Source organism: Cornus florida, unplaced genomic scaffold, assembly GCF_030987335.1.
Source record: "Cornus florida cultivar Cherokee Brave unplaced genomic scaffold, ASM3098733v1 CherokeeBrave_3.0.0_Hap2_Chr04, whole genome shotgun sequence".
Taxonomy (NCBI): Eukaryota; Viridiplantae; Streptophyta; class Magnoliopsida; order Cornales; family Cornaceae; genus Cornus; species Cornus florida.
The window spans coordinates 4,072,291-4,096,906 of record NW_026775574.1 but is presented as its reverse complement, the minus strand read 5'-3'; the positions used below and the strand labels follow the sequence as shown (position 1 = coordinate 4,096,906).

The 24,616-nt window shown below is 35.2% G+C and overlaps 1 protein-coding gene and 1 non-coding gene across 2 annotated transcripts; one reads left to right on the top strand and one right to left on the bottom strand.

The window, feature by feature from the left end:
* Window positions 1-15,335: 15,335 nt before the first annotated feature.
* On the top strand, window positions 15,336-15,891 carry LOC132304629 (uncharacterized). The gene is made up of 2 exons (XM_059802373.1): window positions 15,336-15,728; window positions 15,847-15,891. Exons 1-2 carry the CDS (start codon window positions 15,336-15,338, stop codon window positions 15,889-15,891), a joined length of 438 nt encoding a protein of 145 aa, XP_059658356.1.
* A 5,389-nt stretch (window positions 15,892-21,280) lies between these two features.
* On the bottom strand, window positions 21,281-21,387 carry LOC132305868 (small nucleolar RNA R71). Its single transcript, XR_009481725.1, has one exon. It is a non-coding gene; the product is annotated as a small nucleolar RNA R71 (small nucleolar RNA).
* Between the last annotated feature and the right edge of the window lie 3,229 nt (window positions 21,388-24,616).

Below are 24,616 nucleotides of genomic sequence, written 5' to 3'. Positions count from 1 at the left end.
TGTTATTTCAAATCCGCTATGACTGTAGTTTTTTATTTCGAAACAATCTTTATACATTAGCAACGAGCTTCATCTTGGTAGAACCCACAACACCAAACATATTGATTTTAGAAATGGGGTAAAATAACGTCATATGACAATGATATAATTGACAGATTCAACGAAAAATTCATGTGTATAATCATATTTCATATAAAAGCATAAAACTAATCACACAGTTTGCTTGTATATTAATGTTTCCTGTAAAACCCACAACACCATGTCCATAACTCCCGTCCCTCTCATAAAAAATCCCCAATTCATTGGCATGACTGAACCTTAGGGTTTCAAATTCCAAACCAAACATATTGATTTTAGAATCTTAGTGCCTATGTAGTTAGAATGCCATACCTAGCCCAAATTTACGAGTACATAATCGGGAAAAACACACAAATATTAAATGCAAAATTTTAAGTAGTGGTTGCGTTATTTATTTTAATTAATTCTAAGTAGAATCAAACAGTAGTAAGGAGTCGTCGAACCCCCCATTGACGCCTTCATTGATGCATTGTCCCTCAAGAACGCAAACGCCCCAGCCGCCACCATATACGAGTGAAAAGCCTGGCGCCTCCCCACGATCAACGACCGGTCGAAAGACAACCCAATCTGACTTTGTACAGCGCCGAGATTGAACAGCACAGCAGCTTTCTCTAGATGAAAGCTTTGCTGCAACGCCTTCTGCTTGTTCTTGAAGGCGTCGTGCCAAGTGAACGTGATGGCGTCGACGGGATTGTTATGTGGTGAGTTCGGGAACCTACACTCGACGGTGACAAGGGCTTTGTAGTAATTTTGCACTAAACATTGGGCAATTACTAGTAACCCGAAGTTCAAAACAATCTAGCATAATATCATAACATCATGAACTAATTAAGCTTCCATCAAAACATTATTTTCTAATATCTAAATCGTGATCGATATTACGTCTTTTTTAGTATAAAAAAACATTTCTCCTGTTGGATAAAAAAATGGACCCTTTGAGATCGATTCAGAAAATCTGTCAACAGACTTAGCATGCTCCATTGAAGGTCCGAACGGCCATACAGGCTTCCATTATCAATTTTACCTTAGACTACAATTAATTCTTGATATTTTTCTATTTCGAAATTTTTTTAGATGGACATAAGGATAAACGTAATAAATTAACAAATAAGGTGGATGAGGTAGGCAGGATGGGTCAACGTGAGTGAAACAGAATGTAATGACTAATGAGTTCTTATCCTACGTCGAATTCGGAATATTTTTAGTGCCTAGTCCGTGACACTATCTTACATGTGAATCTTTCTCACTTTAACTGTTAAGACACTATGCCAAATAATGCCGTAATCGCTATATTTTTAGTCCCGTGCAGAAAAATAAAAAGTTATTTTGGCACGATTTATCTTAGCCAAATAGCGCTTTAACGACTCTTATTTTAGTCTTGTGCAGGAAAAAATAAAACAATAAAAAGGCAAGAAAAATAATTTTAATATTAACTACCATCACACCTGTATTTTGCTTCATGCATGCTACAACCATTGTTGTATAAATCTCTGGAATGAAATGATCATACAAAATTTAAAGTAATTAAAAGAAATTTCTCAATTTAAAATTAGCGTTACAATATGTCAGATCTTGCAAGCATTCTCTACATCTATACAAACTGTGAAATTTTTTGGCCACTTGGAATTTGCATGTTGTCGAAGTACAAATAATAATAATATTTATAAAATACTATTTAAAAAATGGTAAACTATCAGTACATGGACTTAGTGTGTATATATTACATGTTCATGAGGTCAAGGTCACGAAGTTTCAATAATTGGATGGACCACTAAACTATTTCTATAAAATGAACTCTACTTTTTGTTTTGTACAACACAACAAACTATATTATTATTATTGACCCAAAACAATACTTTTATTTTATAAAAACCTTAGCGTTTGTAATAAACTTACAAAAAGATCCCTGAACAAACTATTTGATATTAAATATTTTTAATTTTTTCACAATAAATTAAAATTTCACAGTAGATTAATGTGGACTTATATACTTCTTTAAACAAAAGATCTTATATATAAATTAAATTTAACGAAACATTATAGGTTCTGATACCAAAATTAAATTCAATCGAACCAAGATAGAAGCATGTAATATCATAGAGATAACATAAAGATAAAATTAACAATTAAATCACAGAAATGATTGCCGAACCTGATAATGCCCTGTAAAAACGCCTGAACACCGGTAAGAACGGGCCAACAAGCCAATAGTTCGAGTCAATTCACAGAAGAAATTGCTAAATTAAAACTAAGGCTGCTTGTACTGGTTGGATTCAAGAAAATTCTAGGATCTACACTGTCTGGCTAAATAAAATCTATATATTTGATCTTTTTGTCAACCGAAATCTTTTACCCAAAAGTATTGAAAAATACTAAAAAATGAATGGAATTTTTGAATAAGAGCAAACTGGATGATTTATTTAATGGAAAAAATATACATGGATACACACTGTTTATACATGGATATACTCTCACACAATATTTTACAAAAGGAAACACACTAAAAGAAATCACAAAAGAAAACACACTAGGAAGCTATAGTAGAAGGCTGAAATGCTTGATGGCTCTAAACTTGATTGCTCTAAACTCGATGATCTTTACTTGAACTAAAAGCTTCCTTTTATAGAGTAATCTGAGAGATGGATCAACGCTTGAGATTGCAGATGCGGCATAGATGGCTGAGATACAAGATGCTTTAGAGATAAGGTTCATTGAATTATTGCGGGGCACCTTTATCTTTAAACTGTTCTTGACTTTTGTCTTTGGGATCTACTTTCGGTGGATCTTGGTTGCTTTTAGCTACTGTGGCGAATATGCTTTTGGACTTACTTTTTGTCTTGATACTATTGGAGAGTCTGTACACTGATGGGGAATTTGCTTTTTCTTTGGATGCTCTTTAGACTTCTGACATATTAGACAAATTTCTGTCAGTGTCGCTATCTAGTGAGATGTCTAGTGAGCTGGTTCCTTCATTTCTGTAAACTATCTCGTACTTCTCAAGCAACACCTTTTCTTCATTTATTATTTTTTCAGTCTCTGGAGATATCTCAGTCTTTGGAAGAGATCAAATGACATTGGGGATTCTGGATTTGATGAAAATTTTCATATTTATATTATGGTTGAAAAGTCTGAAACCAGGGTTATAACTTAGGTTAAGTTGTCGATAAGCTTTATAATACATCAAATGGTCAAAGGTGGTTGGTTCAATATCATTATGAAAGTTGTTTACAAAATCGATATGTCTTGTTAGGGTTAGGACTTCTGTAGGATCGGAATGAATGTAAACTTGATGTTGTCCGAGAATTATAGTTCCATTTTTTACTCATTCTGGAGGAATGTTGTGGATTTAAAGAAGAATTGGACTTTCGGGCATGAAATTTTGAGTTTGTTTTTGTTCTAAAATAATGGCTTGGTTTAATCGATTGGGAAGGTTACCTAAAGTGTCTAAATATTCTAATGGCGTGTCTTTTGGTATAAAAATGCTATTGACCATTCCTAATTCTAAGAGCTTGCTTACGAAATATCTGGTTGTTCTTGGGGAAAAACAGGTTTTCCTGGTTGTATCAATAAGGTAGTAAAAAACAAGGTCTATGTCTAATAAATTATGGTAGGTATGAATTTTTTTGTATAAATCATAAGAAATAATAATTGTATCGGGCTCCTTTGGGTGGACTGTTGTTTTTTAGGTAGTTTTGGATATCAACTCATTCTCTAAATCCATCAGACTTTGCTTCTTCAAGAATTAGTTCTTTTATGTCATCAGGAAAGAGCTTGACTTGCTGTAAGGATTTCTCTGTAAGTTGGAGAGAAGATGGGTAATAGATTGGCATACTTAGTTTATACTTGTAAAAATTGAACTTTCTGAAAATTTTTATCTTCATTAGTCCTTTGTTCAAAGAAGGTTAGATTTGCTGTAGGTTTTGCTGTCGCATTTTGATGAGCTAAATTCAATTTTTTAAAATGAGATATAAAAATTTGGTGTTCTTTTTGGAGATTCTGATGGGCTTGATTAGATGTTACAAAATATTCACTTAAAGTATTTAAATTTCTAACAAGGGTTCTATTGGGATTATTGCGAAAAAACCAAATATTATCTAAAATAAGTTTTTGGTCAAGAAAAAGATTATGTCTAGCGCATAATTATTGAGTTGGGTTTTGGATGATTAAAAGAGGATTAGAAGTGTCTGGTATAAGGCTATAGCTGTTGTTGCTACTCTTTTCCATTCCTGTAAAAATTTAACAATAAATTAGTAAACGAGATAGAATATCTGTTATATAATTGTTTTTTCTTTTGACATATTCAAATATGGGTTTAAAACCTCGTCCAGTAATACAGTCAATAAAGGAAATCCATCTTTTTGCAGACATTCGTTGTTGTTTTGCTTTGTTTAACTATATTATCACAATCTGTTCCTATAAAAAATTCTTTATTGAGGAATATCTGAAATTTTTCAATAGAGTTAGTGACTCCAAAAATTTCTGGATATGTTGATGGCAAAGTAAATTGTGCTTTATTAAAAGTTTCACTAGCGTGGCGACAAATTTGATCTTCTTCTCGAGAAGATTTTTTTGTAGGTCTTTAAAGAAGTAAACTTGTCCATCCTTGTACTGATGCATCTGTTTGAATTATTTTATAACTATTTTCAAGTGGGAGGTGTAAGGATTCTAACTGAGTGACTAAAGATTTAATTTTCTTAACTAGTTCTATGTCTTTTCTTTTAAAATATTTTTGACCATTTTTTTTTTATAATTTAGAGTATAATGGTCTCACTAATTGTCCTAATTTTGGAATAAAGTTGCGACCGTAATTTAATAATCCTAAGAATGCTTGTAATAATTTGGTTTCTTCTAATTTGTCAGGAAAATCTAAAATATTTTGAACAATATGTGATTGTAATTCTATTTTTCCTTCTTTTATGAATAAACCTAAGAATTCGATTTCTTGTTTTTCTAATATCATATTTTTACTACTTATAATGAGTCATTGTGTTATAAATTTGTTTAGTACAATTTTAAGATGTTTTCTATGTTCTTCCTTAGTTTGGCTGAAGGCTAGAATATCATCTATGTGAACACAACAGAATTTTGAATGTTTATTGAATATGGTATCCATTTTTCGTTGGAACTCTTGTGGAGCGTTTCTTAAATCCAAACGGCATAACAAACCATTCATAATGTCCTTCAGGACATGTGAATGCTGTCCATTCAATGGATTCATCAGCCATACGGATTTGCTAAAATCCTGATTTGTAGTCAAATTTAGAAAACCATTTTTTATCTTGTATTCGATTTATTAAAACATCTTTATTAGGAATTTTATAACTGTCATCATAAGTATTATTATTTAATCTTTTATAATTTATAACCATATGAGTTTTTCCTCTTTTTATTTCAGCATGATTTCTAACCATAAAAGCTGGACTCCAATGTCTACTATTACTTTTTCGTATTACCCTGAGTAATAAAAGTTCTCTGATCTGTTTTTGAAATTCTTCTTGATCATCTAGGGTATGAGGATTATCTTGAGTTTTTATAATTATGAAAAAATTTATTATATTCAATTTTGCTTCAATTTTATTCATATACCAGTGTTTCTGGGGGTCTTTTCCTAAAATTTCAGTGGTTTCAGGTAGTCTTAAAAGATTATATATGTTTAATTTAGGATTTTTAATTAGTATAGCTTTATTATTACAGAAAATATTTGGTTCATCTAGATGACTGAGAAGCATTAATGCTTCAAAAATATCTTCTAAGAATTCGATTACATCAAATAAGTTTTCTGTAGTTTCTTCTGTTATGGTAAAGTATTGACATACGTAATAGCTCCTTTTTTTTTTCTGAGGAATATAAGGAGGGTTAGAAGGAATAAAGGTTCCTTTTTAAAAAAATTGTAAACCCGTAGGGGTATACATGAATCATCCGGTGAGTGAATTTATGAAATTTAATTTTAAAATAAAATCATAAGTACTAGGAATATTATTAACCACATAGGTTTGTGGTAAAATAAATTTTTCATTACTAATTAATATAGCAATATTCTGAACACAATGAGTTATTGAGAGTTTTTTATTATTATATTGACTTATATTAACATTATAATTTAACTTTATTAGGGATTCTTCAAGTACTAAATGCTTTTGAATTATACTCTTAGATGTTCTTGTATCTAGCATAGTTGAGGTTTGAACTAGTTTTTTTTTTAAATTCTAATGTTACCGGGAATTGGATTAGACTAGATGGTTTATATATTGAATTTATAGATTCGACTAGAGTATCTTTTTACTTATCTTCATATTTTGAGTAACAGTCTTGACATAATAAAGTTTTACAGTGGTCTTTACTGTAATGACCTTCTTTAATAGATGTATTACATTGTTTACAATTGTAAGATGAAAAATGAAAATTAACAAAAGTATATTGACATGATGGATTGCTTATAGTGTAAACGAAATCTTCCATTAAATGAAATCCTTGCTCAAAGTCCTCATCATTATTGAATTTGCTATCTATACTTTCGAAACTATATATACTTTCATTATCATCTTCGGAATCATAAATACTTTCTAGTTCATTTAATTCTTCAATCTGTTCTTCAATATCTTGAAGTATATTGATTTTTTCCTGTATCCTTTTGATAGAATTTTGTTTGTATCTATAAGGACAATTTTGGTCTTATATGTCCTAGATCTCCACAAATAAAACATTTACAATTTCTTTCTTTTGTGGGTAATGTGTTTACTTTATTGTCCTTGTTTTCTTTATTATTTTTATTGTTATCTTTATTTATTCTTTTTCTTTTATACCAAGGCCGCTTTCTAAATTGTTTAGGGTTATTTTTGAAATAAGGTTTTTTATTACAATAATTCTTGTAGGTCTTACTTTTACATAGATTATATTTTTTAGATTTATTACGCTTATAATTGAAAATTTTCTGAGGCATACAACCATACTGTGGTAGAAAATATATTTGCCTACATGTATAATAAAATTATTTTTTGATTTGTTTGGATTCCTTACATTGTCTGCATTCTACTTTTAACATATTATAAACATGATTTACCCTATCTCCTATGGTTAATCTATCTCTTCTGGGATTTTTTAAACATTTTTCCCATATCTTAGTTCCTACACTTCCGGGTAATTTCTGAAGATACCTATCTATTAGAGTTATATCTCCTGTTTTGCCTATGGCTGCGAAGTACTCAAAAAACATATTAGTATAATCCCTTATTTATCAAAAATCACAAATTTGTAGTAATTCTAAATTACGTAAAACTTTGTTTTGCTTTATTAAGGTCTCATTTAACAATATATCTTCGCCAACTAACACCTTTTTTATTAGGCTAGTAAAACCTTGAATCGTAAAATTATCACGTAAAAGGGCATAATCATTAGGATAAGTTACTTTGTAAGATTGTCACTATTCATGGATTGTTCCACTTAATAAGGTTTCACAATAGGTTAGTGCTTGTGTTTTATTATCAAAATTGGTTAAAACAGATTGCTTAATACAATCTTGTTCGCAATTTTCGATTACTTTTGCCCAATCTTGGGGATCGTGTCGTGCTATGTCTAATATTGTTCCTGCTTGCTGTGTTGGTATATTATAGTAATGTCTACGGTTTTGGGTCCATGTGTACATGTCTGGGATATTCCTATTTTCTACATAGGTTTCTCGTGTTGGATTTAACCTTTGTCCAGTGGTATAATCGTTATTTATAGTATTAGTGCTACATGTGGCATTAGTTTTTCCTTGTGGCATTAGTCTTTCCTTGGTTAGTCATTTCTTGGTCAACTGACTGAGAAACTGATCCATCTGGTTCTTTTCTCTCTTTATGTTATATTACATTTAATTCTTAATGTATTCAAATCCTATTTTTAGAATATTCTTCTTAATATCATCGTTATTTCCTTGTCTTAAGTAAATGTTTTTTATAAGTTTGTATTTAGGTTCTGGATATTTATCTTGTAAATCATCTTCTTTTAAATGGTCAAAATCGTACATTATTTTTTCTAGAATTTCATCTTCTAATTTATCATATATGACATTTATTTCTTCGGGAGATTCTATCTCTACTAAAGTAGTTAAGAATTCTTCTTCGATATCATCTGTTAAATTATCTTGTCTTTTATAGTTGCTAAACCTTATACTAGCTTCTCCACTATGTTTTACATATATCATATTATTTTGGGGAATCTTTTTAATTGTTTTAGTAAGATTTGACAATTCCCATTCCGTTCCTTCATAGGTTACATTGCTCACTTTTCTAGCTTCTATCATCTGAACATATTTACTACTGAAAGGTTTAACTATTTCACTGAATTAAGCTTTGAACTTTAAATTATATTGATTAACTGTCTTTCCCATGAATAAAGTATTTATTAATAAGTTTTCATATTGTCCGGTCATATTATATCTCTTTGTGGATATGACTATTTTTCTATGTTTACTAAATTCTCAAGTAGTCATAGTGAAATTAGGAATACATCCTATAATGGTTGCGTTGGCTGCTAGATCTATTTCAGCGCTAGCTATCTGTGCCTATTGATGGTTATTCCATCGACCATCATAAATATATGCGAGTGCTCTGGTTCCTACTTCTGATATATTTAATCATACTATTCCGATCATTATTACGCCTAAATGCATGAGTTCTAATTTACTTTTTTTTAGCTCTTGACAAGCTTCTGGTGTTATGAGATCTAAAATTACCTAGTTGTTTACTACACTTATCCGTCTTTGGCTAAGATGATTGTATATCTTGCTTTGGAAATTTAATAAATTATTAGAATAAAGATTAACTTTATTAGATTCTTTCTTCATTCCTTTTTCTATATAATTTTGAGCATCGTGCTCATTATCATATAGATCTTCTACCCTCATTATTTCTTTGGCCTTTCTAAGGACAATGGTCATTCTCTATGTGGTTATAAAAGATTTACATGCTTGGTGGTTTTAGTTGAGAAAGAATTAGTTGATAACTTTAAATCTTCTATTTTATCTGATAGTTCAGATAATTCTTTAGAAGATTCTCTAGGAATACTTTCTTGTATTACTTCTAGTTTTTCTTCGAGTTTATTAACTTTTTCAAATAACTGGAGTAATAACAGGATTATAAAGTTGTTTTGTCTAATATTTATATTGGATGATTGTACGTCTGTCTTAAAATTTGTAAATCCTACAGGGTCTTTGTCAATTTTATAAATTTCGGCTAATGCTGCTAGATAATTAGGATTACTAGTGCTCATAAAATTATTGTAATACTCTTTGGATTTCTGTTTTCAAAGATTTTAAATAATCTATAATTATCTTTTGATTTTCTAAAATATTTTTTATATCACTGTTTATGTCTTTAGTAGCAACTAATATAATTTAATTGTCTAGATTATTTGGACTATAATTCCAGTCTATTTGGGTTTTAATATAATCTAGATTTTCTCTTAGTTGTTTTATAGTTATCTAAGTTATTAAATTATATTCTACTCATAAACTTAATTAAAATCTTTGTTGTCTAGCTTATAGGATATTCTGTATAAGAATAATTCTAGATCTATGTTCTTCTATTCTTCGACGAAGGCTATGTGTTGTATTACCGGTTTCTAGTGAAGTATAACAGTTTCTTAATGCTATTTGGCAAAATTCTAGAATTTCTAAAAGTTGTTCTTTGGGTAAGTTACGCATAAAATAAACCTAAGGAGTAGAAATATAAATTCAGCTTACAAGAGAGGTTTAAATAGAAATTGGTTCATGTATTTGTAAATATTAAAACTACGCTCACCTAATGGTAATATACTTTAGTTATACTCACTTATATGTAAAAATCCTTTTTAAAAAAATTAAAATATAGAACTTACGTATACGTATTTATTACACTAGTCTCGCGTACTAAAAAGTCTAAAATTCAACCTTAAAAATGCGTCAGATGCATTTTGATCTCTTTCCCAAAAAAAAAAAAAAAAAAGGGGTATTATTGCACACTTTCTTTGTTTTACCCACATAGTCATGTAAGAGCAACTCCAATGGGCTGCCAAATGGACTGTTAATCTCAAAACATAGCAGGTGAATTTAAAATGGGGTCTCCAATCGACTGTCAAAATATAATTTTACCAAATCTTATGCCAAATATAGCACAACATATAGCAACTATTATTGCTTTTTACGGCGACAAAAAGAGAACGATGACAGAAAGACAAGAAAAGTTGAAGCAGTGCAAACTTGATGCTCGTTGTGAGCAGTGGCTTTCGCAAGGTATGTGAAACATCCTTCCACTCTGTTGCTTTGATTTTTCATTTTGATAGTGTTTGTTTATGTACAAGTAAGGTTGAACTTTCTGCAAATTTGATGGAAAAAACTATTTTTGGTGGAGAAGAGATTGAGGTGGTGATGGTGGGGTTGTGACACTCTTGTGATTGAAGAATATTAAGGACATTAAACTTATAATGGCCACTAATTGGAAATATTTTTTTAAGATGTGCCAATATGGGTCTTAAACTTTTGATTCTTGTAGACAGATAGATAAACTGAAATATATGGGTTTGGAACTTCTGATTCTTGTAGATTTTGTAGTTTGCAATTGCAGAGAGAAAGAGAGGGCAAGTTTAGAGTCGAGAATGAGAATAGAGATGGAGGCGATTGGGGAGGCTGAAATGATTTGCCCTAAAAATATTTTGTCGTTTATTTATTTATTTATTTATTTTTTTTCTTTTGTGCGAGACAGAATGCAATGAATGATAAAGATGGGAAGGTAATTTCAAAACAACGGTACTCAAGAGTCAGAGTTAAAGTAGGATTGGGGAAGCTAGAAGTGGGTTGGGCTTAGTTCAATGGAGGCTGAAAATTACTAAAATGTAGCATTTTGGATGAAATATACCATTGGAGCAAAATTGCTAAAATATAGCATATTAACACTGTAACTCCTCTCAAAATATAAAGTTAACATGTAAAAATGACATTTTGCATTAAATATGGTCTAATGCACTTTTACATTTGACTTCTATTCTTTTTATTTTATTTATTGTATTTTTTTACGAAATTGACTTTGCTGCTTTACTTTGACGCACATTGCCCATTCCGTACGGTCAACTAAACATACATATTTCACTTTTGTCTTTTTTTTTTTTTTTTTTTTTCTTTTATTATTATTATTATTTTTTTGCGTGGATTTTACCATTTCATCCTACCAAGATATATATATATATAAATATATATTTTTTTTTCTCGAAAAGTTAAGCTACCGACATTGAAATTATAAAACTACAAACGGCCTTTGGCCAAAACCAGAAGGACGGACAAGTCCTAAAGGACACGACTAAAGCCCAACAAAGAGCATTAATATTGACAAATAAATGTACTTAACAAGCCTGTAAAAGAGTTATATGAGATTAATTAGAACACATTAATATTGAGTGTCATGTGTAGATGGACATGAGGATAATGTAATAAATTAACAAATAAGGGTGGATGGGGTAGGTAGGATGGGCCAACTTGGGTGAAAGAGAATGTAATGACTAATGAGTCCTTATCTTACGTCGGATTTTGAATATTTTTAGTGCCTAGTCCGTGACACCATCTTACTTGTGGATCTCTCTCATTTTAGCTATTAAGACACTGTGCCAAACAATGCCATAATTGCTATATTTTTAGTCGCGTGCAGAAAAATAAAAAGTAATTTTGGCACCGCGCTTTAACGACTCTTATTTTAGACTTGTGCAGGAAAAAATAAAACAATAAAAAGGTAAAAAAATTAATTTTCTTTTCATTTTTTATTTCTTTTCTTTTTTTGCTATTTCTATCCAACCAAACAGAACCTATGACAAATATGTCATGTTATAATTTATCAGGCCATGAGAGTCGTTCATTAGTAGTCTCATGGAAGTAATCTCCTTCAATCGGGTCTCATACTAACCAGGATAATCAACATATTGTGTACCGCAAAACTCACTTTGTTCTAATTCTTTAACACTTTCCACTTTCTTCGTTGCTGTCTTCGATTGCTTCTTCTTCTCATCATCATTTCCTTTTACCTACTTTCCTTCATCAGTTGATGAATTAGGACTAGTAGAAGAAATCTCTGGTTTTTCAGTCTTTTGGCCTCCACTTTCTTCTGCAGACTTGGTGTTCTTCTCTTTGGAATCACTTCCTTTCGAATTTTTCTTTCCTGAAAAGTCCTGTGTTATTAGAAAAAATAATGCTTGCCATTACAAACAAATGATGATTACATAAATATATTTTAAAAGCATATACATGCATGTGTACCAGGATTGATAGTGGTGCGGATGGGAGGTTATACCAATAGGCCAATGATCCTTTGATAAAACAATCACACTCTTTCGTCCATAACTCAGCTCGAATCCCATCCTCTCCTCATTGAGGACAAGAGGTTATACCGTTATATCATAATATATTTTTACATAAAAAAAGTAGTTGCATAAGCAATGTAAAATTATTATATATTAGAGACATGAAACAAAATGACAAAGAAAAGAATAGAAGATCCAAATTCATAAAGAAATTAGTTCTCCAATAGAAGTAGAGTGTAGAACCCCAAGGGACTAGAAATTTCTGGTTTCTCAGTCTTCTGTTCTCCACTTTCATCTTGTGTTCTTCTCTTTGGAATCAGCTCCATTTATTTTTTTCTTTCCTGAAAAGTATGTTATTAGAAAAACAAATGTTGAACATATATATATATAATATATACATATATTTTATAAGTACACATGTATATATGTGTATATAATTGTGATCCGGAGTTTGTGACAGTATCGTACCAAAGATCTTCTTCACCTTCTTGAAATTTAATGGCCAGAGCCCTTGTTTATAAAGAAACACACATGGTAGGTAGCCTTTGTGACACTCATGAAGACTAATATAATTGAGTTAATTAAGAAAGATTAATTTGTTTTGGCACCATTTTTATTGAAAATAAAATCTACTTCACTCTAAAGGATTGGAGTAAATTAATTGGAGAATAACTATTAGATTTTTGAGGACACCAAAATGACCCGGGTTTGGTGTGATCCACATTGCACAGGACGGGTCGGATGTGGACAAACGGGATGGAGCAAGTTCGCGCTGGATGGGCCCAGGTCCATAAAGTCATTTCAGAAGCCCATGTTAAAATGAGGGAAGTTGAGTCCAGGCAAAGGGAAGCAGATAAGGCCCAGGCCAAAGGAGGTTGTAACCGTCTATAAATAAGGGAAATCGAGAGGGAAAAAGGCAATTGGAGTGAAGAATTTCTCAGCTCTCTCTCTGTAAGAAGGGGAAATTCTTTGTACTTTCAATTGGCGCCGTCTGTGGGAAGAACATGAAGGATTGATTGATATCATTCCAGATCGGATCGATTCAACGCATTCTGCGAGGAAGACGATTAATCTGCGAAAGCTAAATCAACATTGGTAATAATACGATCTGTCTTGACGAGTCCAGGCTCCGGTTGATTTCGGAAAATTGGCGTCCGATCCAAGCAGATCAGATCCTTGCTTGATCCGGCGAACTGCGCGATTGCGATCTGTTGTGATTACTGAATCCGGCCAGTAGTGGACTGAATTCAGCAAGTGTAAGTTCAGATCTGGTGTGCGCGCGTTAGCGGAACTCCGATTTGGTCAAGAAGTCTACAGTTGATGACTTTACTCCGATCTGGAATGATGATCGGAGAGGCGAACTCGAATCCTTTGGAGAACGGCCAGCAGACAAAGCTCGATGAGCTAATGAACATGATCGATGCTTTGAGGAAAGAAAATGCAGAGCTACGAACTGGAATGGAGAGGGAGCTTTACCGTCCGAAGGTGATCGTCAAGGTGATCCAGAAGATGTCAATCGTGGTGGTCCACGTCGTGATGAAGGTATAATCAGTAATCTGCCTCCGAATGTCGGCCGAGTAGAGGATCGAGAAGGATCTGTTCGTCTGGAACCGCATCACAAACGGATTATGAGGGAGGAAGCACCGGCATATGAACATAGGATTGCGTCACCATGGCGGAGTGAATTTGCGGAGGACAGGTCGTTCGATCCGCCATACCGACCTTCATTAGCGACAGTTGATTACCATAGCTCAGAAAGGAGATCTGCCGATCGGGGATTTTTGTCACGGTTTTCAAGAGAAAATGAAGCATTGCGTTCATCAACAAGGACGGTCGCATCGCCGTTCACTGATGAAATTATGAATGCGCCGAATCTGAAGAAGTTTTCCATGCCGATCTTCATTCTGTTTGATGGAACAACCGATCCGGTCGATCACATATACCATATTCAGTTGAAAATGGCTTTGAATACTAATAATGATCATTTGATGTGCAAATGTTTCCCTACGAGCTTGGCTGGACCAGCTCTCAATTGGTTCAAGAATCTAGCTCAAGGCTCAATCGCCAATTTCCAGGACTTATGCGATAAGTTCATAAGCCAGTACTACGGGAATAAACGTCCGGCTAAGGATGTATCAAGCCTTTTCACAATGAAGCAGCATGAGGATGAGCGGCTCCAAGCTTTTCTTACCCGGTTCAACCTCGTTAAAAGCATGGTAATGGAGTGTCACCCGTCAGCAGCAGTCCAAGCATTTAAACTCACAATGAACCGGGGGACGCCGTTCCACACCAGCTTAGTGGTTAATACGCCAAAGACAATGGACGAGCTGAACGAGAGAGCTGACGGTTTTGTTCGTCTTGAGGAGGAAGAAGCAGCTAATTCAAGGAAGACGTCAATTATTTCGACGGAGGAGAAGTCCAAAGCCAAGATCCGGCAAAAGCAAGCTCAACCGCAGCGTCACCCCTCATGGAAGGCGGAGAAGAGGCCTAGGGAGGAGGAATCAGTCACTCCACTCAGAGTCACCTTAGCAAGGCTATATCAGGAGAACAAAGATAAGTTTCGTCCTCCTCTGCCAATCAGGCAACCTCTTGAACAGAGGGATCAGACTAAACATTGTGCTTTCCATAGTGATTTTGGGCATCAGACTAACGAATGCAGGAACCTAAGGAGGCAGGTAGAGATGCTAATCGCAAAGGGGGAATTTGCAACCTATGTTTAAGGTCCGGCGTAAGAGCATAACCGCCCGACTGAGCAAATCAAGCGGAACCAGAGGCCGAACCAACACAACTCTCAGCCCATCCGGATTATAAACGCAATTCATGGCTGGCCTGAATAAACGACGGAGTCAGAAGAGTTGCTCAGAACAAGGTTACGCCAGGCCCAGCTGAAAAGAAGAATTGGCAGTGTGCATGCTTTGCACCAGTAGAACGCGTCCACATCGATAAAGTTTGATAAAATGGACCTGCTACGTGTTCAGATTCCTTATGAAGATCCACTAGTCGTCAGTCTGACGGTTGCAGAATGCCTGGTTCGGAGAGTCCTGATTGATCCAGGAAGTAGTGTGAATGTCATGCCCAGGGTGACGTTCGACCGACTGGAGATCGAACCCGAAAAACTTAAACCCACAGGAAATCCGTTGCTTGGATTTGATGGGAAGCGAGTGGAACCCATTGGAATGGTGGAATTGACAGTACAAGCCGCTGAGCGGGTTTTGACTGAAAGTTTTGTGGTAGTAGAAATTCATCCATCCTACAACCTCTTGATGGGCAGAGGATGGATTCACAGAATTCAGGGCGTCCCGTCAACCTTGCATCAAGTGATTCGATGTTTGGGTCCGGATGGGACCAAGGTAATAGATATACACGGGGACCAGGTTGCGGCTAAAGAATGTTATTCAGTAACTTTGAAATCTGCTGGAAAAGGAAAAAAATCCCATCCGTTCAGCCAGTCCAAAATAACAATTACAGAACCCTCCTCCCAGCAAGGATGGGGAGGAGGAGCCACCAATCTGACCACAGAACCCCTTCATGAAGTGAAGATTGACCATGAGAAACCAGACCGAACATGTAACGACCCAAATGGATACCAAAATAATAATAAAAATCTATAAAAATTTCGGCATGACCTCCGCAGAAAATGTCTCTAAACAACCTGTTGAAATACAAAAAAATAAATACAATGGCCTCACTGGGCCTTAAATCTAACATATCCTGTCCCAACGCAATATACATATATTATATCACATCTCCAAAGTGACTACATACATACAAAATCCCATTCCTCCATCTTATCCAACAAGGAACATACTTTGGTTACATCAAGTTACAGTCCAAAAAGCGTAGTTAGAATTTAAAAGTCCATGGCTTACAACAGTATACTAATTAAACTAAAGTTTTACGAGTTAGTTAATATTACATTTACAAAATATTAGAGAGTTTTAATACAAAAGATAGCAAAAATAAAATAAAATAGGTCTCCGTGCTCGTCTAAAATCGTGGTGGATCGTCGTCCGCCACCTCTTTTCCATGTCCTGAAAAATATTAGAAATAATGGGGTGAGCATAAGCTCAGTAGGAAGTGTTTAAGACACACTTCTTATATCCCCGTGAATCCATACAATGAATAGATAAAAAAGTGAAAGGGATCATGCTATAAGGAAACACACACCCTCAAATACAATAATAAGTATGTAACAAATACCACCTAATCACAAGTTTACCACAATGTCATGAAGTGCAATATGCAAATGTTACTCCCCATTTTCCGAAACATTTCCGTTTCAACTTCCAAAACCGTTAGTGTAATCCGACCCAAGGCACCTCCAAGGCGTCACGAATGGAGGGTTGACTAACTATCCACGACCACAAGGCACCTCCAAGGCGTCGCATCCGGCCTAGTTAGCTCAACCATGATCCCTTCTAGACTACACTAACACCACGGACCACTAGGCGCCTCCTAGGCGTCCGGTTTTCGCAAACTCTTTTAAAAAAAATATTTTCCCTAAAATAATTTCGTTTGTTCAAAAAAAAAACATTTTTTTTCCCCTTTCTCTCTCCCAATGAATGCATGAATGCGCATGCTTCAATTTATCAATTCAACCATAGGCTTTCATACATTCCATTTACATCATCATCACAATTTAATAGAAATTTATAAGCATTCATTTCTTTTATTTATTTATTGACCATAGCATCATTTTATTTCAAAGCAATAAATAAATAAATAAATACATAATCTTAGGACATACAACATGTCAACACCAAACATGCTCAATCACCGTAATAAATCTAGTCATATATATGAATTCAAATAATACATGGAACACATTTAGCATTTTAGTTAAACATGCTTCAACCACAAACTAGATAATCAAAATTAGCATGCTTAGGATCAAATTTAAGGGGCAAAATTCACAAAAAGAGCTAAGAAGTTGTAGATTAGAACACCCCTACCTCAAATTGATGAAAACCCCCAATTTGAGCCCAAGAACCCTAGAATTTTGAACTCCCTAGAGTGCACCAAATGATGATTGGCTCCTATCAAATTAACGGGCTCGACGAGTTCAACAACTTTGCTTCACAATGTTCTACCAAAATCCAATTGGTGAAGATGAGATCAAAGCTTAAAATTACAAAAAGAGAAAAAGAAAAGAGATGCCGAGAGAAGGCCGGAAGCAGAGAGAGAGAGAGAAATATATGTCTGCATAATGACCTTATGGCCTTTAGTCATGTTTTTAAGTTATTGGTGGGGCCCACCTACTTTTGAAAAAAATCTTAACTTTAATATATATACATATACATATATATAATCATAACTATTACATTCTCCCTAACTTTAAAAGATTTCGTCCCCGAAATCAAGTCATACCTGAGGAAGAAAACAACTCTGGATACTTGGAGCGAACCTCCTGTTCAAGCTCCCAAGTAGCCTCCTCAACTCCATGATGCCTCCAAAAAACCTTTACCAATGGTTTCATCTTTTTCCTCAACACTTTCTGCTGTGTGTCAAGGATCTGAACTGGTCCCTCCTCGTAAGAAACATCCTCATCAATGTCTACATCAACCCAACTCAAAATGTGAGACGGATCCGGCTCGTACTTCCGTAGCATTGATACATGAAAGATATTATGAACTTTGTCCATCTGCGGTGGCAAAGTAAGTCTGTAGGCAACCTCTCCTACACGGTCTAAGATCTCAAAAGGCCCAATGAATCGTGGCGACAACTTGCCACTCTTTCCGAACCTCATCAACCCTTTCCGTGGAGAAATCCGAAAAAAACGTGATCTCCCACCTCAAAGGATAACGGTCGCCTCCGCCTATCTGTATAGCTCTTCTGTCGGCTCTAAGCCGTGAGCAGCCTCTGTCTAATCAACTTAATTTTCTCGGTAGTCTCGAGTACAATGTCGGGTCCTAAGGCGGCTGTCTCGCCCATCTCCGTCCAACAGACAGGAGACCTACAAGGTCTACTGATAAGTGCTTAAATGTTGCACATTTTAGCACCTAAGTTAGGGTATTTCAGTCGTTGTAGCTATCTTAATTTCATGTTTTAGTCCTAATTTATGTTTATGTGTATTTCAGGGCAATAAAGTTAAACTGAGCTAAGAACGGTCCATTAAAGTCTTTTTAGAGTCAAGCAAAGATATTCAGAAAAAGCTCAGAAAATGGCAAAAAGGAGGTCGCAGCCCATTGCTCGTATAGTGTGTTTATTCTTCAAAAGCGGTCAATCTCAGGCTTTTGATGATGTTCCCAAAGATGAAGAAGCAAACTAATGAGTTCGGGGCTAAAATGGAGCTAAATAGGGCTTAAAGGAAATTTTCAACTCTGGGGGGATCGATTCCCAGGGTGGGGGATCGATCCCCCAGGACTTAGCAACATTACAGTTTTTATTTAATTTTTGGGCTCATTTTGGGAACTGTTGGGCTTTAATGAGATTGTTACTTAAGGCCCAGTGAACCATTAGATTAGGGTTAGTTTTAGTTTTTATTTAGGTAAAGATTATTAGAGAAAAAAAAAAAAGTTTTAATTTATTTATTTTTCTGTATCGTAGTATCGTATTTTCTCTCTGGAAAAACACGCGAAGAAAGGGAAAAAGGAAGAACAGGCTAGGGTTTGGAAGAAAAGTTCAGAGAAGATGAAGCAGATGATGGGGATTGTCCTGTCTTCGACTCTATCAACCATGAGTGGCTGATTCTTCTACTTAGGGTTGGATAAACCCTAAGCATGTAACCTATTCTCTCTCTCTTTTCATACTTTTTGGGGATTAATTTATGTAATTAGTGTATAGTCTTGAATATTATGAATTAAATTCTTCCAATTGATTATCTGTATTAATCTCATATTGTCTTATGTGTGGTTGATTGATAAACAAATTTTACACATGAATTCTTTGTTAATTGATTCTTGTGATGGCTATGCATGGTATTGCTTAGTTGTAATTGTGTTTCAAATTGATGAAAAATGCTTCCATTTGATGGATGGTACTACATGTTTAGGTTAAATTGTTGTCTAATTAGTTTTAAATTCATGTTTAATTAGTTTAATTTAAGTTTAATTAATTTAATTGCAATTCAATTATTAGGTAAGTAGACCATCCATACTTATGTTTGAATTCCATACTTTTTGTCACAATTGCATTATCTTTTAGATTAATGTGTGTTAAATTTGTAACTTGGATTGATAAATCATGCTTTGAATGGGTGAATTGCACTACACTTAGTTTAATTGTCATTAGGTAGTTGATTCATGCTTGAAATTGATGGTTTACACTTTTCATTGCACTTGTTAGCCACATATAGATTACATAGTATTATTTCCCCAATTAGTTGAAAGTGAGTGAGTTAGGGAATGTGCTTAGTGGTGAATCCTACACCCTAAGTCTTTTTCCAATCTCTTAAACTCTATTTCTTTATTGCAATCATTTAGTTTAAAATTAGTTTTAATCACAAACAAAACTCTTTTGGCAATCACATAAGCACTAAAGTAGAATTCAATTCTGGAAAACCTATAATTGTTTAGATCTCTTGGGACGATCCCTACTCACTTCATACTCCATAGTATAAGTGTTTAGTGGTTTTATAAATTTTAAAATATGGTGCCCACTTGACATTATTTCTAAACCTAAAGTGTTGTGCATTATTTTGTGCACACGCTTGGTCGCACCATAGTTTTGGCGCCGTTACCGGGGATCTAACGGTTTTGAAGAATTGAATTAAACATTAGTTTTTTGTTGATTGTCTACTTTTAAGTCATTTTAATTTTTAATTTTTTTTTATTATTTGATTTGTCAATTAGGTACTTGAAGCAAAGTGGAGCAAATGCTGGACTTAGAAGCAATTAAAAAATTTTGAAGTTGCTTAAGGACCATCTGTAAGTTCTCTTTAATTTTAGTACTTTAATTGTATACCAATTTGCATGCTGTGGACAGCCCAAGTGGAGGCTTAAATTGAATTGTTTTATTTTTAAGTCCAAGCATACCTTCTTGTAGAAGGCATCGGCCCGTGTGGAGGCATTTATTTGTTTTAAGTGCATTGATATTATTGAGGAGTTTGGGAACATCGTATGTGGAGGTTGAAATTTTGAAATGTTGGTGTGTTGACTTGTTCTAGTGCATGCATGGTTGTAGATCACTTAATCGTCCTCTTGCTCCTGTAAATCAAAATCTCGAAATTTTTCTTCGGCGTTTAAGAAGTTGTACTAGGGATAGTCATTTTAATCTTTCAAATTTTGATCTTCCATCACCTTTAATGGAAGATCCAATTGAAGATCCCATTGTAGATCTTGGTCATGTGGATCATAATGGTGTGCACCACCCACCACAAGTTCATATTGTGGATCCTCAAGGTGTGCATCCACCCTTGGGAATGCCACAACCAGTTAATCATGCGGTGCAACAACCTAATCTAGGGATGCCAAGGCTAAATGTTGTTCCCCCAATTGGTGAGCAACAACAACAATATGTTCAAATGGCATACCCTCAACAAGGTCAAATGGCATATCATCAACAAGGTCAAATGCCATATCCTCCTCTCAATCCTCTCAATCCTCCAATGGTCCTTAGGGATCGTTACACTCCAAATCAATATAATGCACCCACTTGCATTCAATTGCCAAATTTCCGTGCTCATCATTATGAGATTAAGGCTTCCACCATTAACATGTGCCCCCTTTTCTATGGGTTGAGCAATGAAGAACCTTATAAACATTTAGATGAGTTTTTGGAAGTCTGCTCTACCGTGAAAATCAAGGATGTTCCGGAAGAAGTCCTAAAAATGAAGCTTTTCCCTTTCACTCTTTGGGATAAAGCTAAATATTGGTTCAATAACTTGCGGCCGAATACAATCACCTCTTAGGCACAATTGCAACAAGAGTTCTTAAAAAAGTATTACCCCGCAAGTCGAACTGATGCCATGAGAACTTCCATTCGTGAATTTAAACAACAAGAAGGAGAACCCCTTCATAAAGCATGGGAACGTTTGAATGACTTGCTACGGAAGTGTCCACATCATGACATTCCTAAGTGGCAATTAGTTCAATGTTTCTTTTCAAGTTTATCCGATGCCAATAAGGGCATTGTTGATGCTTCTTGTGGCGGAAGCTACATTGAAAGAAATGAAGATGAAATTTGGCAACTTTTCGAAAAAATGAGTGAAAACTCAATGCATAGATCTTCATCTTCTAGGGGTAGTCACCTAGCACATATGGGAGGAAAGAAAGCTATAAATCAAATAGACTCTTCCATGGAAATTGCCGCTGAGGTCAAAAATCTTACTCAAAGGTTTGATACATTCCTTTTGAATCAAGGTCCGGCAACTCAATCATATCCTCACCATTCCAATGAAATGTGCATGACTTGTTCTAGTTACACTCACCATACTTCAAATTGCCCTCTTGGACAAATTATACCAAGTGAGTCTCAAGAACAAGCAAATGCTGCTTTCATTCATCAAGGGAACAACCCTTATTCCAATACTTACAATCCGGGGTGGAAAAATCATCCAAACTTTGCATGGAGAAATCAAGGAGACGGTGCAAACCCTCCTCAAAATCAAGGTTACCAAGCAAAGTATGTTCCCCCACATCTCCAAAATCAAAATCAGAATTCTCAAGGTTACCGTCCTTCATTCTATCCTCAGAATGTGAATCAATACTCTCAACCTCAAGCATCAAATCCTCAGTCCTACTCTCATCCTCAAGCATCAAATTCTCAATCTTGCTCTAATCCAAATCAAGCGCCTCCTAAAAGTTCAGCTTTTGAGGACAAAGTCTTGCAGGCTTTAGGTAATCTTCAAAAAGATAATCAACTGTTTCATTCTCACTCTCAATCAATTGCAAACCTTGAAGCTCAAATTGGGCAATTAGCTAATTCTTTAAATGTGAGAGAGAAAGGTAAGTTGCCTAGTCAAACTGAGACCAATCCTAAAGGGCAATTTATGGCGCAAGCAAGTCCTTCATCAGAATTTTCTGGAAATGAGCAAGTTCAAGCAATTACTACCTTGAGGAGTGGTAGGAAAGTGGATAATAAGGTAGAGGTACCTAAGGAGGATAATGAATTGGCACAACCAAGTGGTTGCATCCATCCCATTCCAAATTCTATTCCAATTTCCTTGGATACTAGTGGTTCCAAAAAGGACATTCCATTATCTTCATCATCATCTCCCCAATTAGAGAAGCCTTATGAGCCAAAAGCTCCATTTCCTCAAGATTTGAGAGAGACTTCATCATTTGGGAGACAAGAAGGAAAAATTCATGATATGATGGAAGTGTTTAAACAAGTGAAAATCAATCTTCCTATTCTAGATGCAATTAGGCAAATTCCACCATATGCAAAGTTCTTGAAGGACTTGTGCACACAAAAGAGGAAGAGTAAGGGAAGGGACCTTAAGAAAGTGCTTTTAACAGAACAAGTGAGTTCCATCATTCTTTCTAACACTCCTCCTAAGTTCAAGGATCCGGGTGCTCCGACTATTTCTTGTGTTATTGGAAACCAAGAAGTTCGTAGAGCTCTCCTTGATTTAGGTGCAAGTATCAATCTCATTCCATACTCTGTTTACTTGCAGTTAGGGTTAGGGGACTTGAAGCCAACATCGGTAGTAATCCAACTAGCCGATAGATCAATTAAGAAACCAAGGGGGATTGTTGAGGATATTCTAATTAAGGTTGATAAATTTTATTTCCCGGTTGATTTTGTGGTACTAGATACTGAGCCAGTCCCTAATCTCACCAATCACATTCCAGTCATCCTAGGAAGGCCATTCCTTGCCACTGCCAATGCCACCATTAATTGTAGATCCGGCATTATGGACATCTCTTTTGGCAACATGATGGTTAAGCTTAATGTATTCAATGCAAGTCAACATCCCACAGATGAAGACGAGTGTTTCCTAGTAGATGTCTTGAATGAAACCATAGAGGAGACTCTTCCCTCTATTTTATCTAAGGACCCTCTTGAGGCGTGCCTTTGCGAAATGTTTGAAAGTTGTGGTTTTGACACAGAAGGATCCATAAGTGAGGTGAATGCTTTAATGGACTCTGTGGCCACTTTGGATTACCCACCTTGGAAAAGCAAGAAAGAACCTCTTCCTTCACTCTCTAGTACTCCACCAGTTCCATCTCTCATCTCTCCTCCTATTCTTGAGCTTAAGCCCCTTCCATCAAATCTGAAATACGCCTTCTTAGGCCCAAAAGAGACTCTTCCGGTCATCATTGCTTCCAATCTTGAAAATGACCAAGAGAATGATCTTTTGGAAGTACTTAAAGCTAACAAAGAAGCCATTGGATGGAGTGTGGTTGACTTAAAAGGCATTGACCCTTCTATTTGTATGCATCGCATACACATGGAAGAGGATGAAAAGCCACTTAGGGATGCTCAAAGGAGATTGAACCCAAATATGAAGGAAGTGGTCATGAAGGAGGTTGTGAAATTTCTAGATGCGGGAATCATTTATCCTATCTCTAATTCCAAGTGGGTCAGTCCAACTCAAGTGGTTCCTAAAAAGTCAGGAATCACAGTTGTTAAAAATGCTAAGGGTGATCTTATTTCGAAACGCACCGCCACTTCATGGCGTGTTTGTATAGATTACCGAAAGCTGAATTCTGCCACTAGGAAGGACCATTTTCCATTGCCTTTCATTGACCAAATCTTGGAAAGATTGGCTGGGCAACAATACTATTGCTTCCTAGATGGTTACTCGGGGTACAATCAAGTGGCCTTAGATCCATTGGATCAAGAAAAGACCACATTCACATGTCCTTTCAGTACATTTGCTTATCGACGGATGCCTTTCGGATTGTGCAATGCTCCTGCCACTTTCCAAAGGTGTATGATGTCAATTTTTTCGGACATGGTGGAGAAGTATTTAGAAGTCTTCATGGATGACTTCTCGATTTTTGGGTCCTCATTTGATTCGTGTCTCCAAAATCTCAAAAAAGTGCTTCAAAGATGTCGTGAGACTAATCTTGTGTTAAGTTGGGAAAAGAGCCATTTCATGGTTCAAGAAGGAATCGTGCTTGGACATGTCATCTCTAAAAGAGGAATAGAAGTAGATAGAGCGAAAGTTGAGCTAATTTTTATATTGTCTCCACCTACTACGGTGAGAGAAATCCGCTCCTTTCTAGGACATGCCGGTTTTTATCGCCGATTCATCAAAGACTTTAGCAAAATTGCTAGACCCTTGTGTAACCTTCTTGCCAAGGAGACTCCATTTGTCTTTGATGAAGCATGCCTAAATGCTTTTCATCAA

Excerpts from the sequence above, each read along its gene's own strand:
- LOC132304629 (XM_059802373.1), top strand. The coding sequence starts at position 15,336 with ATGGACCTGCTACGTGTTCAGATTCCTTATGAAGATCCACTAGTCGTC. Across the intron at positions 15,729-15,846 it reads TGGGTCCGGATGGGACCAAG|AACCCTCCTCCCAGCAAGGA; the intron begins GTAATAGATATA and ends TAACAATTACAG.